The following is a 16,897-nucleotide window of genomic DNA, read 5'->3' on the forward strand; positions in this document are numbered from 1 at the left end:
GCTCTAACCATGGAGACACCTGGATAAAACCCTAACTCACCCCTGTGCCACCTGCATCCAGCCTCAGCGCCCCCCGCGTCCCACCAGTCATGTGGCTCTGTGCATTGCAAAGGTGCCGGCTTCTCACACTGGACTCTGGGTTTGGATCTACAACTGGCTTGGCCCCTGGAATATTAGTGGACACGACACAACCAAAGGCTTCAACAGCAAACGCACAAGGGCACGTCACTCTGCTCCTGTCACTCCATGGAAACACCTAGCGTGGGTTGGCACAAGGCCCCCTGGCAGGATTATCCAGGAGAGAGACAAAGCAGAGTCGGGCCACCACTCTGGTCTACAGATGCATGAGCTGAGTAAACACTATTGCTTTAGGCCAAGGTACAGTGTTACGTTCAGTTACACAGCAGTACTGTGACCACAGCTAATTGGTACAACCACCAATTGCCCGTGGACATCCAAGCAAGTTGTTTCCCATTTCTGAACCCTGGCTTCCTCATCAATAAAAGAAAGTGATACTTTATAACCTGTTGAGAGCTGAGGTGTAGTGTTCTATACAGAGAAAATGCTCAAAAATGACAATTCTTGTGTTGTTACTGTCTTTTTACAAATTATTTAATATCAAATTCTTTATCTATAAGTAACACCAAGTTGCTTTACTGCCCTTCAAGAAAATGAGATATATGTGAAGTATTTATAATAAAACATATTAAATATGTTATTATTATACTTTAACCTTTTTGTTATCCTGGCTGTAAGCTGTCCTAGTCTCAACTTCAGTAAAGAGAAAATTAATATATTTAACTGAAATATTATACAGTGTTAAAAATTAACAAGTGGCTCAAATAGCTACATAAATGTATGTCAAACTTATCAAACTGTACTTCTAAATATATACAGCTTACTGTTATGTACACTATACCTTAATAAAGCTGTTAGAAAATGACAGATAAAATCTAACAAGGGCAAAAGGGACTTGTTCATAACCTACTAAACTGTGTTTTCCGATTTCCTCACTTCATGAGTCACTATTTACCCAGTACCCTTAACATGAAAAGTCAGAACCTTACCACGTGCCTTCCCACTAACACCTGAACACAGTTCAGTCCAGCTTCACATACTCACTGTCCTGTCCTCAGGACTCCTGTCTGAATCCTACAGGAAGGCAGCGACCCTTGAGGGCAGCAGGCCTAGTAGGATCTAGCACCATGCTGGAGAAACAGCAGACATTCGGCGGGGTCACATGAACACAACACAGTCATCTGTCCTGGAACTCTGTCTTCTCTCTCATGGGGGCAGAAACGCTGCACAACCCACCTGCATTCCCAGGGCCCAATCCAGTTTGACTATTCACTGGATAACGAACAGGCCTCACTACAGCCTCACTAAATCCTTAAACAGAGCTTCAACTCTGACTTACACATAAGATACTAAGGTACCAATATACTTAGAAAGGTCAGTAGTGTAAAACACTGAAATTCTCAGAGACCCTGGGGGTTCTAATAAAAGCAGATAGTTTTCAAATTGGTATAATATCAACTCATATGGTAGTCCTTAAAATAAAGTAGCATTTTAATAACATGATATGATTTCTCCAACACTAAACAGCATAGACAGAATACCCAGCCATCTTACCCAGTCAGCATTTTTCAGGTCTTCCAGGTCTGTGTTAGATTCATCACTCTTCTCCATTTCTTGAATCTTCTTCAGATTCTACCAATTAAAATTCAAATAAAACATTTATGCATAAAATTTCATTGAACTACCTTCTCAAATTAAAATCCTGAATGAATGTGCAAGTCGTGTCCGAGTCTCTGCAGCTCCATGGATAGTCCATGGAATTCTCCAGGCCAAAATACTGAAGGAGGTAGCCGTTCCCTTCTCCAGGGGATCTTGCCAACCCAGGATCAAACCCAGGTCTCCCATGTTGCAGGCAGATTCTTTACCAGCTGAGCCACCAGGGAAGCTCTAGATACCTTCAGAAGACAGAGTGCCTGAAGAGCTATGGATGGAGGTTTGTAACACTGTACAGGAGGCGGTGATCAAAACCATCCCCAAGAAAAAGAAATGCAAAAAGACAAAGTCGTTGTCTGAGGAACGCTTACAAATAGCTGAGAAAAGAAGAGAAGCGAAAGGCAAAGGAGAAAAGGAAAGATATACCCATCTAAATGCAGAGTTCCAAAGAATAGCAAGGAGAGATAAGAAAGCCTTCCTAAGTGAACAGTGCAAAGAAACAGAGGAAAACAATAGAATGGGAAGACTAGAGATCTCTTCAAGAAAATTAGAGATACCAAGGGAACATTTCATGCAAAGATGGGCAAAATAAAGGAGAGAAACAGTATGGACCTAACAGAAGCAGAAGATATTAAGAAGAGGTGGCAAGAATACACAGAAGAACTATACAAAAAAGATCTTCATGACCCAGATAACCACGATGGTGTGATCACTCACCTAGAGCCAGACATCCTGGAGTCCAAAGTCAAGTGGGCCTTAGGAAGCATCACTGCGGACAAAGCTAGTGGCAGTGATGGGATTTCAGCTGAACTATTTCAAATCCTAAAAGATGATGGTGTTAAAGTGCTACACTCAATATGCCAGCAAATTTGGAAAACTCAGGACTGGAAAAGGTCAGTTTTCATTCCAATCCCAAAGAAAGACAATGCCAAAGAATATTCAAACTACCACACAACTGCATTCATTTCACATACTAGCAAGGTAATGCTCAAAATCCTCCAAGCTAAGCTTCAACAGTATGTGAACTGAGAAATTCCAGGTGTACAAACTGGATTTAGAAAAGGCAAAAGAACCAGAGATCAAATTGCCAACATTCATTGGATCATAGAAAATGCAAGAGAATTCCAGAAAAACACCTACTTCTGTTGCACTGACTACACTAAAGCCTTTGACTCTGTGGACCACAACAAACTGTGGAAAATTCTTAAAGAGATGGGAATACCAGACCACCTTACCTGCCTCATGAGAAACCTGTAGCAATAGTTAGAACTGGACATGGAAGGATGGACTGGTTACAAATTGGGAAAGAAGTAGGTCAAGGCTGTATATTGTCACTCTGCTTATTTAACTTCTATGCAGAGTACATCATGTGAAATTGCTGGGCCAGATGAAGCACAAGCTGGAATCAAGATTGCAGGGAGATATATCAATAACCTCAGATATGCAGATGACACCACCCTATGGCAGAAAGTGAAGAGGAACTGAAGAGCCTCTTGATGAAAGTGAAAGAGAAGAGTGAAAAGGCTGGCTTAAAACATAACATTCAAAAAACGAAGATCCTGGTATCTGATCTCATCATGGCAAACAGATGGGGAAGCAATAGAAACAGTGATAGACTTTATTTTCTTGGGCTCCAAAATCACTGCAGATGGTGACTGCAGCCATGAAATTAAAAGACGCTTGTTCCTTGGAAGAAAAGCTATGACCAACCTAGAGAGCATATTAAAAAGCAGAGACATTACTTTGCCGACAAAGGTCCAGATAATCAAAGCTATGGTTTTTCCAGGAGTCATGTATGGATGTGAGAGTTGGACCATAAAGAAGGTTGAGTGCCAAAGAATTGATGCTTTTAAACTGTGGTGTTGGAGATGACTCTTGAGAGTCCCTTGGACTGCAAGGAGATCCAACCAGTCTATCCTAAAGGAGATCAATCCTGGGTGTTCATTGGTAGGACTGATGTTGAAGCTGAAACTCCCAATACTTTGGCCATGTGATGCGAAGAGCTGACTCATTTGAAAAAACCCTGATGCTGGCAAAAATTGAGGGCAGGAGGAGAAGGGGACGACGGAGGATGAGATGGTTGGATGGCATCACCGACTCAATGGACATGGGTTTGGGTGGACTCCGGGAGTTGGTGATGGACAGGGAGGCCTGGTGTGTTGCAGTTCATGGGGTCGCAAGGAGTCGGACACGACTGAGTGACTGAACTGAACTGATGGGAAGAGCCACCTCACCAGAAAAGACCCTGATGCTTGGAAAGATTGAAGGCAGAAGGAGAAGGGGACGACAGAGAATGAGATGGTTGGATGGCATCACCAACTCAGTGGGCGTGAGTTTGCGCAAGCTCCAGGAGATGGTGAAGAACAGGGAAGGCTGGCATGCTGCAGTCCATGGGGTCACAAAGACTTGGACATGAGTGAGCAACTGAACCACCACCACCACTTTCAGATAAAACATACTGAAGCAGATAGTACAGAATCTACTCCTGTGTGAATTTCAGCCAATTTCAATAACAGATGGTGATTACTGAGCCTGTGCTCTAGAGCCTGGGAGCCACAACTACTGAGCCCATGTGCTGCAAATACTGAGCCTGTGTGCCTAGAGCCTGTGCTCCACAAGAAGAAAAGCCACAGCAATGAAAAGACCACACACTACTTCTAGAAAGTAGCCCCCACTCGCCGCAACCAGAGAAAAGCCTGTGCAGCAATGAAGACCCAGCATAGTCATAAATAAATAAATAAAATTATAAAAAAAATAAAATAGATGGTGGACCACCGAGGGACAGACTAGGAGTTTGTTCTGGTTTCCTTTTCAGCCTTGTGGCTGAACTTCAGTCAGAACATTAATTCACATCTCAGCTGTATTGATATCTGCATCTCCATCAACTCGACATTGTATCTATCATTAATCACATAGCTTTAACTTTCTCTCTGTTGTTTCTTTTTCTTAACTAAAGTTCTCTTTTTATCTCCACAGCAAATCCCTTAATCCAAACACCATCTGACTCTGCCTGGATGTCTGGCTGCTGCCCTGCCCCCAGCCTTGTCTCCCTCACTGTCTCCTTCCACTCCTCCTCCAGAAGCAGGCTCAAAAGAATCTTTAGTGTTCCACGGAAGCCCTCCCCTCCTTCCTGGTTAAGGCAACTTGTTCCTTATCATACAAGTTGCAGCACCATAAACCTCTCCTCTGTAGCCGTCACCAACTCTATAATTTTACATTTGTTTGTACCTTCCCTCTAGACTTCATGAGGCAGAATTCTACCCTCAGAAGCTAATACAAAATTGGCATTTTTGAAGCTCAATATCTATCTGTAAATTAATTTAATAGAGAAATTTCAATATATAAAATGCCCTTTATTTATTTCTGATGGAATCTGTATATATTGTGAAATGGCTAGCACAATAAGGTTAGCTACCACTTCTGCCACCTCATACAATTACCTTTTGTTGTTGCTGTTCTAAGAACATTAACACTTTCTTAGCAGTTTTCAATCATCATGCTGTGCATTACATGCCCAGAACTTAAAACTGAAAGTCTGTACCCTTTCAGTTGCATCAATTCAATGTTTGTAATTTTAAGAAAACACTGATAGGCAGAACATACACCACCATCCCTCAGTACTCTTGGGGCTTGGTTCCGGGAATGCTGGTGGACTCTGAAATCTGCAGGTGTTCAAGTACCTTGTTGAACAAGCACCCCCTCCATCTGCAGTTCTGCATCCATGGATGCATCGCGTACGGACTGTGTATAAGTGGATCCTCACAGCTCAAACCTGCGTTGCTCAAGGCTCAGCTACACTCACATGTTAGTCACAAATCTGTGCTGCACTTCAACTCACAGTAACTCAACCCTAATACACTTGATAAGCCTATTTGTCTGACTGTGTTTCAGTTCAGTTCAGTCGCTCAGTCGTGTCTGACCCTTTGTGACCCCATGAATTGCAGCACGCCAGGCCTCTCTGTCCATCACCAACTCCCGGAGTCTACCCAAACCCATGTCCATCGAGTCAGTGATGCCATCCAACCATCTCATCCTCCATCGTCCCCTTCTCCTCCTGCCCACAATCCTACCCAGCATCAGGGTCTTTTCCAATGAGTCAACCCTTCGCATGAGGTGGCCAAAGTATTGGAGTTTCAGCTTCAACATCAGTCCTTCAATGAACACCCAGGATTGATCTCTTTTAGGATGGATTGATTGGATCTCCTTGCAGTCCAAGGGACTCTCAAGAGTCTTCTCCAACACCACAGTTCAAAAGCATCAATTCTGCGGCGCTCAGCTTTCTTCACCGTCCAACTCTCACATCCATACATGACCACTGGAAAAACCATAGCCTTGACTAGACGGACTTTTGTTGGCAAAGTAATGTCTCTGCTTTTAAATATGCTATCTAGGTTGGCCATAACCTTCCTTCCAAGGAGTAAGCGTCTTTTAATTTCATGGCTGCAATCACCATCAGCAGTGATTCTGGAGCCCAAAAAAATAAAGTCTGACACTGTTTCCACTGCTTCCCCATCTATTTCCCATGAAGTAATGGGACCAGATGCCATGATCTTAGTTTTCTGAACGTTGAGCTTTAAGCCAACCTTTTCACTCTCCTCTTGACTGTGTTTGGACTGCGTTTAAAGGCATTGTATGAAATCTGGTTACTCTATGAAAATACTGAATGAATACTTACTATGAAACATTTCTAAACCATTTATTTTTAGCTTCTTAGCATCTGAGGCTGACCACCTGCACAGAGAGTATATAACACCCCTGGGAGCTGGGCTTAGCCAAGGGAGCTGCCCTTCAATGAGTCCTACCCTCTGGGCAGCCCCTCCAGTCACTGGTCCCTGCAGAAGTACACAGGTCAGGCCCCCACCCCCAGCTCCCAAGCTCCCCGTGGGATCAGCCAAAACCTGCTGTCCTGCATCACAGTTAACTTTTCCCTCACCCCTTGCAGTTGTTCCCCAAGTAACCCCAATAAACCTTCTGAATTCAAATTTCAACTCAGAGTCTACTTCCTGGAGGGATTCTGTCCACAGATGGAACATTTTACAAATATTGCAACATGCATATATCAGAAACAAAACTGACATGAATTTTAAAGGTAAAACTCACTATTTAAAGATATTCTGACTCACATCGAGTGTTGGAGACCCTGAGTGGGCATTGCTATTGTTTCAGAAGCCCCGTTCTGCCCCCTGACAACAGTCCCTCTTCCTGGGGATGCATGACTGGGCTCAGGCCCAGGCCCACAACCTCATTGCCACCACAGGTGGGGACAGCACCCTGACAGGCAGCCCAGACGATCTCCCCCTGCGGTGGCTGGCTCCCGAGTAGGTGCCTGACCCCTGTCTTCCTCCCAGACTTTCTCACCTCAGTTCACAGAAAAGACTTCCTGCTGGAGTTACTGAGCTGATAGAGTGAGATGTGTGCAGACTGTCAGCTGGTTGGCCTTTTTAGGAAGAGCCTGTGCTGGGGGCATCCGGAGAGAGGATGCCATCCCGATTACTGGGTGTGAGGTACTGGATCCAGTCCTGCCCTTAGACTCCTCCCGCTCCCCCCAAGCTAATCTGAGTGAATTTCTGTCACTTTCAACAGAAAGAATTATTATCTAACATGTCCCCTTAATCCAGAAACATGAAACCATGCTTCCGTGTCTTAGGGGTGGTCTGGTGGAACAGTACAAACAGCACAGGCCCTCCTTCCATCCAACAGTAGTCGTTACTGCTCCGACACGTCCCTGAGGAGTGTAGCCAGGACGGCCTCACTGTCAGGACTCCACACATTGCTGTCTTCACCTGTGCTGTGCCAAAACCCTCAGCTCCCTGCTGCTAAGAACCACCATCTGCTCTCTGTAATAGTGATGATGACTTAAATGAATGGCCTGAGAATTTCATGCTTCTTCATTTTCCTGAACAGACACTTTCTCGCTGTGTCACTTTGGACAGTCACAACTGCTCCAGTTCTCAGTTTAATCTTCTCACTGTAAAATGCAGATGCTCATAAATACCTTCTCAATTATTTTAATATTACATAAAATAATACCCAAGAAATGCAGCATGTGAATTGGCTATTAAGCACATTAGATATAAGTTATTTAGTGGTTATTTGGTAGATATAAGTTACTACTGTTATGGTTGTTCAGTCACTCAGTCATGTCTGACTCTTTGAGACCCCATGTATTACAGCACTCCAAGCTTCCCTGTCCTTCACTATCTCCTGCAGTTTGCTCAAACACATGTCCATTGAGTCACTGATGCCATCCAACCATCTCATCCTCTGTCACCCCCTTCTCCTCCTGCCTTCAACCTTTCCCAGCATCAGGGTCTTTTCCAATGAGTCAGTTCTTCACATCAGGTGGCCAAAGTATTGGAGCTTCAGCATCAGTCCTTCCAATGAATATTCAGGGTCGATTTCCTTTAAGATTGACTGGTTTGATCTCCTTGCAGTCCAAGAGACTCTCAAGAGTCTTCTCCAACACCACAATTCGAAAGCATCAGTTCTTCAGTGTTCAGCTTTCTTTATGGTCCAACTCTCACATCCACACATGACTACTGGAAAAAACATAGCTTTGACTCTATGGACCTTCGTCAGCAAAGTGATGTCTCTGCTTTTTAATATGCTGTCTAGTTTTGTCATAGCTTTTCTTCCAAGGGGCAAGCACCTTTTAATTTTGTGGTTGCAGTCACCATCCTCAGTGATTTTGGAGCCCAAGAAAACAAAGTCTGTCACTGTTTCCATTGTTTCCCCATATATTTGCCATGAAGTGATGGAACCAGATGCCATGATCTTCATTTTTTGAATGTTGTATTTTAAGCCAGCTTTTTCACTCTCCTCTTTGACCTTCATCAAGAGGCTCTTTAGTTCCTCTTCAATTTCTTCCATTAAAGTGGTATCATCTGTATACCTGATGTTGTTGACATTTCTCCTGGCAATCTTAATTCCAGCTTGTGCTTCATCCAGCCCAGCATTTCACATGATGTACTCTGCATATAAGTTAAATAAGCAGGGTGACAATATACAGCCTTGACATATTTCTTTCCCATTTTTGAACCAGTCTGCTGCTCCATGTCCAGTACCAGTTCTAAATATTGCTTCTTGCCCTGCATACATGTTTCTCAGGAAGCGGGTAAGGTGGTCTGGTATTTCCATGTCTTTAAAGAATTTTCCATAGTTTGTTGTGATCCACACAGTCAAAGGCTTTAGCATGGTCAATGAAGTAAATGTTCTTTTGGAATTCCCTTGCTTTTTCTATGACCCAACGGATGTTGGCAATTTGATCTCTGGTTCCTCTGCCTTCTCAAAATCCAGTTTGTACATCTGGAATTTCTCAGTTCACCTACTGCTGAAGCCTAGCTTGAAGGATTTTGAGCATAATCTTGCTAGCATGTGAAATGAGTGCAACTGTGCAGTAGTTTGAACATTATTTGGAACTGGAATGAAAACTGACCTTTTCTAGTCCTATGGCCACTGCTGAGTTTTCCAAATTTGCTGGCAAATTGAATGAAGCACTTTAACAGCATCATCTTTTAGGATTTGATAGATAGCTCAGCTGGAATTCCATCACCTTCACTAGCTTTGTTCGTAGTAATGCTTTCCAAGGCCCATTTGACTTTACATTCCAGCATGCCTGGTTCTAGGTGAGTGACAACACCATCGTGGTTATCTGAGTCATTAACACTTATTTTGTACAGTTCTTCTGTGTATTCTTGCCACTTCTTCTTAATCTCTTTTGCTTCTGTTAAGTCCTTGCCCTTTATGTCCTTTATTGTACCCATCTTTGCATGAAACGTTCCCTTGGTAGCTCCAATTTTCCTGAAGAGATCTCTAGTCTTTCCCATTCTATGGTTTTCCTTTGTCTCTTTGCATTGTCTCTTTGCAAAGATAAGAAGGCTTTCTTATCTCTCCTTGCTATTCTCTGGAACCCTGCATTCAGCTGGGTATATCTTTCCCTTTATCCTTTGCCTGAACTGAAAAATTCATACTCAAATTGATGAAAGTAGGGAAAACCACTAGGCCACTCACGTATGACCTAAATTCAAATCCCTTATGATTATACAGTGGAGGGGACGAATTGATTTAAGGGACTAGATTTGGTAGACAGAGTGCCTGAGGAACTATGGGCAGGGGTTCGTAATATCATACAGGTGGTGGTGACCAAAACCATTTCCAAAAAAAGAAATGCAAGAAGGCAAGGTCTTTATCTGAAGAGGCCTTAAAAATAGCTGAGAAAAGAAGTGAAATGAAAGGCAAAGGAGAAACAGAAAGATACACCCAAATGACTTCCAGAGAATAGCAAGGAGAGATAAGTTACTATAAGCCAATGAATATCTAAGAAGATTTGATTGTGAACACTTTCACTCTATCACAAAAACATTTGTCTTTTTAAAAAAAAAAATTTTGTTTCTTTACCAAATAGGATCTCTCTTTAGCCTCTTGTGAAGTAAAAATCTTAATAATCTTAAAAATCAGCAATAAATCAACATAAAATAGCTGAGAATCTGTAAATACTATAATTGAACAAACGTGAACAAATGTGCAATGAAGAATCTCAGGTTTTGTCATTAGCAGCAAAAACAAATGAGTTATTAGAAAATAAATTACAGATTTTTATAGTTTTAGAGACAAGCTTCTGTCAGATATAGTCTAGGTTGTGAATAAGTTGTCTTTTTTTTTTTGCTTGCACAAATGTAATAACAGATGCCAACCTGTGCTTGGAATATGGTGAGAAAGTCCTAACAGAGAGCACCCACATGGCAATTAACTCTCCTCATTTCTGACATAACCATTCTCAAGCTTGCAATTACAACTGCTCTCTGCCAACATTTTTAGTTCCCAGCATCTTAAAAAATAAATAAAATCTACCCTGTGAATCACAAGTACACCAAATGCTCAGAGTAGTTTTAATTTATTTGCATAGATTTAACATCAGCTCACACATAAACATCTCTTTTTAGACTAAACCACCCTTACAATATACACATTCATGTATATATATATGAATATAATAATACAATTACATTAATGTACAATTATACAAATTATACAAAATTCATGTATATATTCATGTATATATACATGAATATAATTATATTAATATACAAGTATACAAATTATAAAAAAATACAAATATACAATAATAATACAATAATATTAATATAATATTAATTATATTATTATATAATACAATTACATTAATATACTATTATTGTATTATTATAATATAATACAATATATACATGAATATAATACAATTCATGTATTAAAATAATATTTTAACAATAGCATTTTAATGATCACCCTTTTCCTCCATATTGTTAACCATTTAGAACTGTTATTTAATGGTATTTCTCTGTGAAATGGGCATGTTTTCAGTTAGCAACTTTTACATGTGTAAAAATGAGTGTCTCAAGAATTCCTTAGAAAAAATTTACTCCGTTAAAAGATACTAATATATGTTTAAAGAAATTACTTAGAGATTATTAAATACATATCTCAAGTGATAAAGTTGCTAATATAAATATTGCCTATAATAAATAGAACATGTATATTAGCTCCACAGAGTAAAAGCCATGATGTCCTTCCTAATTCAGATGCTTTTACCACAGAAAAGCAGGAAAAAGGACTTCATCATCTTATTTATCAGCGCAAATTAATATTTTTGAAATTACAGCATAAAAAGCCCCCAGTTACAGCAGTTCTTCTGATTGGAAGTCTTTCATGCATATTAAAGAGCTAATGGATAATTACTATAGAATATGATTTATATTTTCTTCAATCTTTATGACACTTTCTTAAAGATGTAACATGCTCCTTCTCCCAGAGGGATGGAAGAGGGAGAAGATAAAAGAATCAGAGCATTGTACTTAATGAAAAATGTAAAATGTTAAGATACTAAACTATAAATTTATATCCTGATAGCACAGCAGTAAAGGAATCCATCTGCCAATGAAGGAGATGTAGGTTTAATCCCTGAGTCAGGAAGATCCCTGGAGAAGGAAATGGCAACCCATTCCAGTCTTTTTGCCTGGAAAATTCCACGGACAGAGGAGCCTGGTGGACTATAGCCCATAGAGTTGGACACGACTAAGCAATTGACCAAACAAAACTTAATTTGGATTTCTACAGTTCACTAGAGAAATTAGAAAAAGTATAGATGAAGTCTTCAAAATAAAGGAAATTCATTTCTAGGTTCTAGAAAAGTAATACTGTTCTCAGTTCTTCCAGTACTGTTGTAGACAGAGACAGACAGACAGACAGACACACACAATGGTCGAGAGTGTAATGCCTGTCTCTGCCACAGATGGCTGGACTCACAGTATCTCCCTAAACACATCTCTCTGCCCTTTCAGTTTTTATACTCATCAACTATTCATACCTACAGACATCAGTGATGATCACTGTAAAATAATCATTGAAATACTGGAGACAATATTTACAAATTACATCACAGAAAGCTATTTTCTTAGTAAATGCAAATCCAATCCAATAAGAAAGACCAATATTCCATTAGAAAAATGGGCAAAGAATATGAATAGGTAATTTAAAAATACAAACAGCTCTTAAGCATAGGAAAAGGTACCCAATATCATTCATAATAAGGAAAATGTAAACTAAAAGTAAAATGTAAACTAAATCTCTTCAGAGTCCCTTGGACAGCAAGATCAAACCAGTCAATCCTAAAGGAAATCAATCCTGAATACATGCGAAGGATGAAGGCTGAAGCTGAAGCTCCAAAACCTTTGGCCACCTGACATGAAGAGCTGACTCACTGGAAGACACTGATGCTGAGAAAGATTGAGGGCAGGAAGAGAAGGGCACAACAGAGGATGAGATGGTTGGATAGCATCACCGACTCAATGGACATGAATTTGAGCAAATTGTGGGAAACAGTGAAGGACAGGGAAGCCTGGCATGCTCCAGTCCACGGGGTCGCAAAGAGACTTAGTAACTGAACAACAAAAACTAAAACTATGAAAGATAAATTTTTACTTAGCACTTAGGAAACACATTGTGAAGACATAGAAAAATAGACACTCTTACACATTTTCAGAGAGTATCAATTAGTAAACATTTAAAGTGCTGCACTCGATATGCCAGCAAATTTGGAAACCTCAGCAGTGGCCACAGGACTGGAAAAGGTTAGTTTTTGTTCCAATCTCAAAGAAAGGCAATGCCAAAGAATGCTCAAACTACCGCACAATTGCACTCATCTCACACGCTAGTAAAGTAATGCTCAAAATTCTCCAAGCCAGGCTTCAGCAATACATGAACCGTGAACTTCCAGATGTTCAAGCTGGTTTTAGAAAAGGCAGAGGAACCAGAGATCAAATTGCCAATATGCGCTGGATCATCGAAAAAGCAAGCGAGTTCCAGGAAAACATCTATTTCTGCTTTATTGTCTATGCCAAAGCCTTTGACTGTGTGGATCACAATAAACTGTGGAAAATTCTGAAGGAGATGGGAATACCAGACCATCTGACCTGTCTCTTGAGAAACCTGTATGCGGGTCAGGAAGCAACAGTTAGAACTGGACATGGAACAACAGACTGGTTCCAAATAGGAAAAGGAGTCCGTCAAGGCTGTATATTGTCACCCTGCTTATTTAACTTATATGCAGAGTACATCATGAGAAACGCTGGGCTGGAAGAAACACAAGCTGGAATCAAGATTGCCGGGAGAAATATCAATAACCTCAGATATGCAGATGACACCACCCTTATGGCAGAAAGTGAAGAAGAACTAAAGAGTCTCTTGATGAAAGTGAAAGGGGAGAGTGAAAAAGTTGGCTTAAAGCTCAACGTTCAGAAAACTAAGATCATGGCATCTGGTCCCATCACTTCATGGGAAATAGATGGGGAAACAGTGGAAACAGTGTCAGACTTTATTTTTTTGGGCTCCAAAATCACTGCTGATGGTGATTGCAGCCATGAAATTCAAAGACGCTTACTCCTTGGAAGGAAGGTTATGACCAACCTAGATAGCATATTTAAAAGCAGAGACATTACTTTGCCAACAAAAGTCCGTCTAGTCAAGGCTATGGTATTTCCAGTGGTCATGTATGGATGTGAGAGTTGGACGGTGAAGAAAGCTGAGCGCCGCAGAATTGATGCTTTTGAACTGTGGTGTTGGAGAAGACTCTTGAGAGTCCCTTGGACTGCAAGGAGATCCAATCAATCCATCCTAAAGGAGATCAATCCTGGGTGTTCATTGGAAGGACTGATGTTGAAGCTGAAACTCCAATACTTTGGCCACCTCATGCGAAGAGTTGTCTCATTGGAAAAGATCGTAATGCTGGGTAGGATTGTGGGCAGGAGGAGAAGGGGATGACAGAGGATGAGATGGTTGGATGGCATCACTGACTCGATGGACATGGATCTGGGTAGACTCTGGGAGTTGGTGATGGACAGAGAGGCCTGGCGTGCTGCAATTCATGGGGTCGCAGAGTCAGACATGACTGAGCGACTGAACTGAATGGAGGATAATTTAATATTTTTTGAAAATTATAAATGCACAATTTCTCTGACTCAGCTATTCTACTTTTTGGAATTTGTCTTACACATGTAAGACACACATGAAAATCGCACCCATGAAAAATAAGTTAAAAACTATCTATTGCAGCATTGTTTGTAAAAAGCAAAAGACTGGAAGCAACTTACTTGTTGTCAATAGATGACAGATTACATCAATTACAGCTTAACCACACAACAGAACATCATGAAGACACAGTAAATGTGAACACTACACACTGACATGAAATGATCTACAAGATACAATATTAAATAAAAAAAGGAAGGTTCAGAATAGCATAAAAAAGGAAGAAAAAATAATTATTTTTCTATTAGTTATACATAAATTGTCTGTGCAAGGACACAGAAGAAATTAACAGTCTCTTCTGCAGGAGAGACTATGAGTGGCTGAGACAGAGGGTGAGGCTTCCTGAACTACTCCTGGACTCCTAGAAGTATGTGAATTTGTTTATTTGTTAAAGTTAATAAGTTCAAGAAGTTACAGGATCTGACAGGTAGAAGAGTTCTGACATGATCTTTTACAGAAAGGATTCTTCTGAAACATTTTAATAGGGATGGTAGTAACGAAGGCAAAGAAATCTAAAGGCAAAGAGAGGATAATTTCACCATTGTTGCTGAGGTGTGTGTTCTGGGATTTACTCACATTCACAAAATAACAAATCAAACAGAAAAGAGAGACTTTGACAAGGACTCTAAAAAGTTACAGTGATAGATGATTTAATTAAAACAAACAAATGGCAACCTTACAGACAGACATCTGGTGGTAGAGTCTTTCTTTCAAAAAATATGTTCACCACTTGGAGGACTAGAAATCCATTCTGGCTGTAGGGAGAAATTTCTAGTTAACTTAAATGTTGTCACAGTCCTGAATATTCATTGGAAGGACTGACGCTGAAACTCCAATACTTTGGCCACCTGACGCGAAGAACTGACTCATTTTAAAAGACCCTGATGCTGGGAAAGATTGAAGGAGGGAGAAGGGGATGACAGAACATGAGATGGTTGGATGGCATCACTGACTCAATGGACATGAGTTTGAGTAAACTCCGGGAGTTGGTGATGGACAGGGAGGCCTGGCGTGCTGCAGTCCATGGGGTCGCAAAGAGTTGGACACGACTGAGCAACTGAACTGAACTAAATGTCATCGCAGTTTTATTATTAGAGGTGTTGGGAGCAGACACGAGAGGGTAGGCCAGGAATATGAGACAGCTAATTAAAATATACTTCAACATGTGAATGAGACAGAGGTCTTGTGGCTCATCTCTGTGAGTGTGCTCAAACAGAAGACCGCCTGAAGTGGCATCACAGCAGATGTCCGAGGAGTCAATGTGCTGACTGGTGATGGCACCAGGATACAGGTGGATGTGATTATTGGCTGTGAGATACTGGGAGGGGGAATACTTGATTTTTTTCAACCAATTACAGGTTATAAAATGTGGTTATTTAACTTAAAAAAACAGACAAAAGACAGTTTCATAACAGCCTGATCGTTTCTAAAAAGTGTTTTTCCCCTCAGCAACGAAAAAATACATTATATATGTATTTATACTACTCTGTTTTAAGTAAAATACTTTAGCAATATCTTATTTGAGATTAACTGAGCTTAAGGATTTCATCACAAAATTATGATTCTTGTATAGCAGTAGCTGAACTAATACACGTAAATCACTCAATAATGTATTACAGCAATAGCTTTGATGATATAGTGTGCTGCTGCTGCTAAGTCGCTTCAGTCGTGTCCGACTCTGTGCGACCCCATAGACGGCAGCCCACCAGGCTCCGCCATCCCTGGGATTCTCCAGGCAATAACACTGGAGTGGGTTGCCATTTCCTTCTCCAGTGCATGAACAGGAAAAGTGAAAGTGAAGTCGCTCAGTCATGTCTGACTCTTAGCGACCCCATGGACTACAGTCTACCAGGCTCCACCGTCCATGGGATTTTCCAGGCAAGAGTAGTGGAGTGGGGTGCCATTGCCTTCTCCGTGATATAGTGTAAAATTACTCAAATAATCTTTTGAAAAAAACCATGCTGATTTCCCACTCATCTTCTTAGCCCACAATTTCAACAATACGGTCACATACTAGCAGCTAAAAACAGACTGGCTCTAATCTGGACACTGAGAAAACATCCTCCCATTACAGGGTTTTATTATACGTAGGGTAAGATTTATCCAATCAGAAGAATCTGACTAATAAGGAGTAAAACAGTCACATGTGAGTGAGAATCACTCAAACCCTTAGAAAACTGAGGCCCTGGAGTAATGCTGCTTCTTCTGGAGCTCTGAGCACAGGAAAGGGGCCCCACTGCACCTCCATTCCCACGCCACAGCCCACACTCACTGCCGGGGCAGCTGTTCCTGGATCCCAGTTCCAACTGGAGCACCGTGTTCAGCCTGTGTCCCCAGCGGATGCACAGCTGCTGGGAGAGCTGTGGAACTAATGTGCACTGCAGTCTCAGAGCCTTGTCTATGCATGGTGAATGTGCAAAAAATATTGGCTGTCATTCACTGCAACTGCCGAATAGGAGAGACGTATCGCATGAATGATGACATTCTGCCCATTGATCCTAATTCCTTTGGGACCTAGGTCTTCCTCAGTCACCAGGAACTGCATGGCTGAATGCAGCTGCTGCATCCTTACAGGTCCACATAG

At 41.1% G+C, this 16,897-nt stretch overlaps 1 protein-coding gene across 20 annotated transcripts in view; it reads right to left on the reverse strand.

The window, feature by feature from the left end:
* SPIRE1 (spire type actin nucleation factor 1) overlaps positions 1-16,897 on the reverse strand; it is a 153,536-nt gene that overhangs the window by 38,491 nt on the left and 98,148 nt on the right. For all 20 annotated transcript variants that reach the window (XR_014074515.1, XR_014074511.1, XR_014074513.1 and 17 more), the window contains one exon: positions 1,633-1,710. Coding sequence is in view for 12 of the 20 variants with exons in the window: in XM_081561717.1 (XP_081417843.1) it covers positions 1,633-1,710 (78 nt within the window). In the remaining 8 variants the exon portion in view is untranslated. The remainder of the gene's footprint in view (positions 1-1,632; positions 1,711-16,897) is intronic.

Source organism: Giraffa tippelskirchi, chromosome 14 (genome assembly GCF_054371585.1).
Source record: "Giraffa tippelskirchi isolate mGirTip1 chromosome 14, T2T-mGirTip1v1.2.pri, whole genome shotgun sequence".
Classification (NCBI taxonomy): Eukaryota; Metazoa; Chordata; class Mammalia; order Artiodactyla; family Giraffidae; genus Giraffa; species Giraffa tippelskirchi.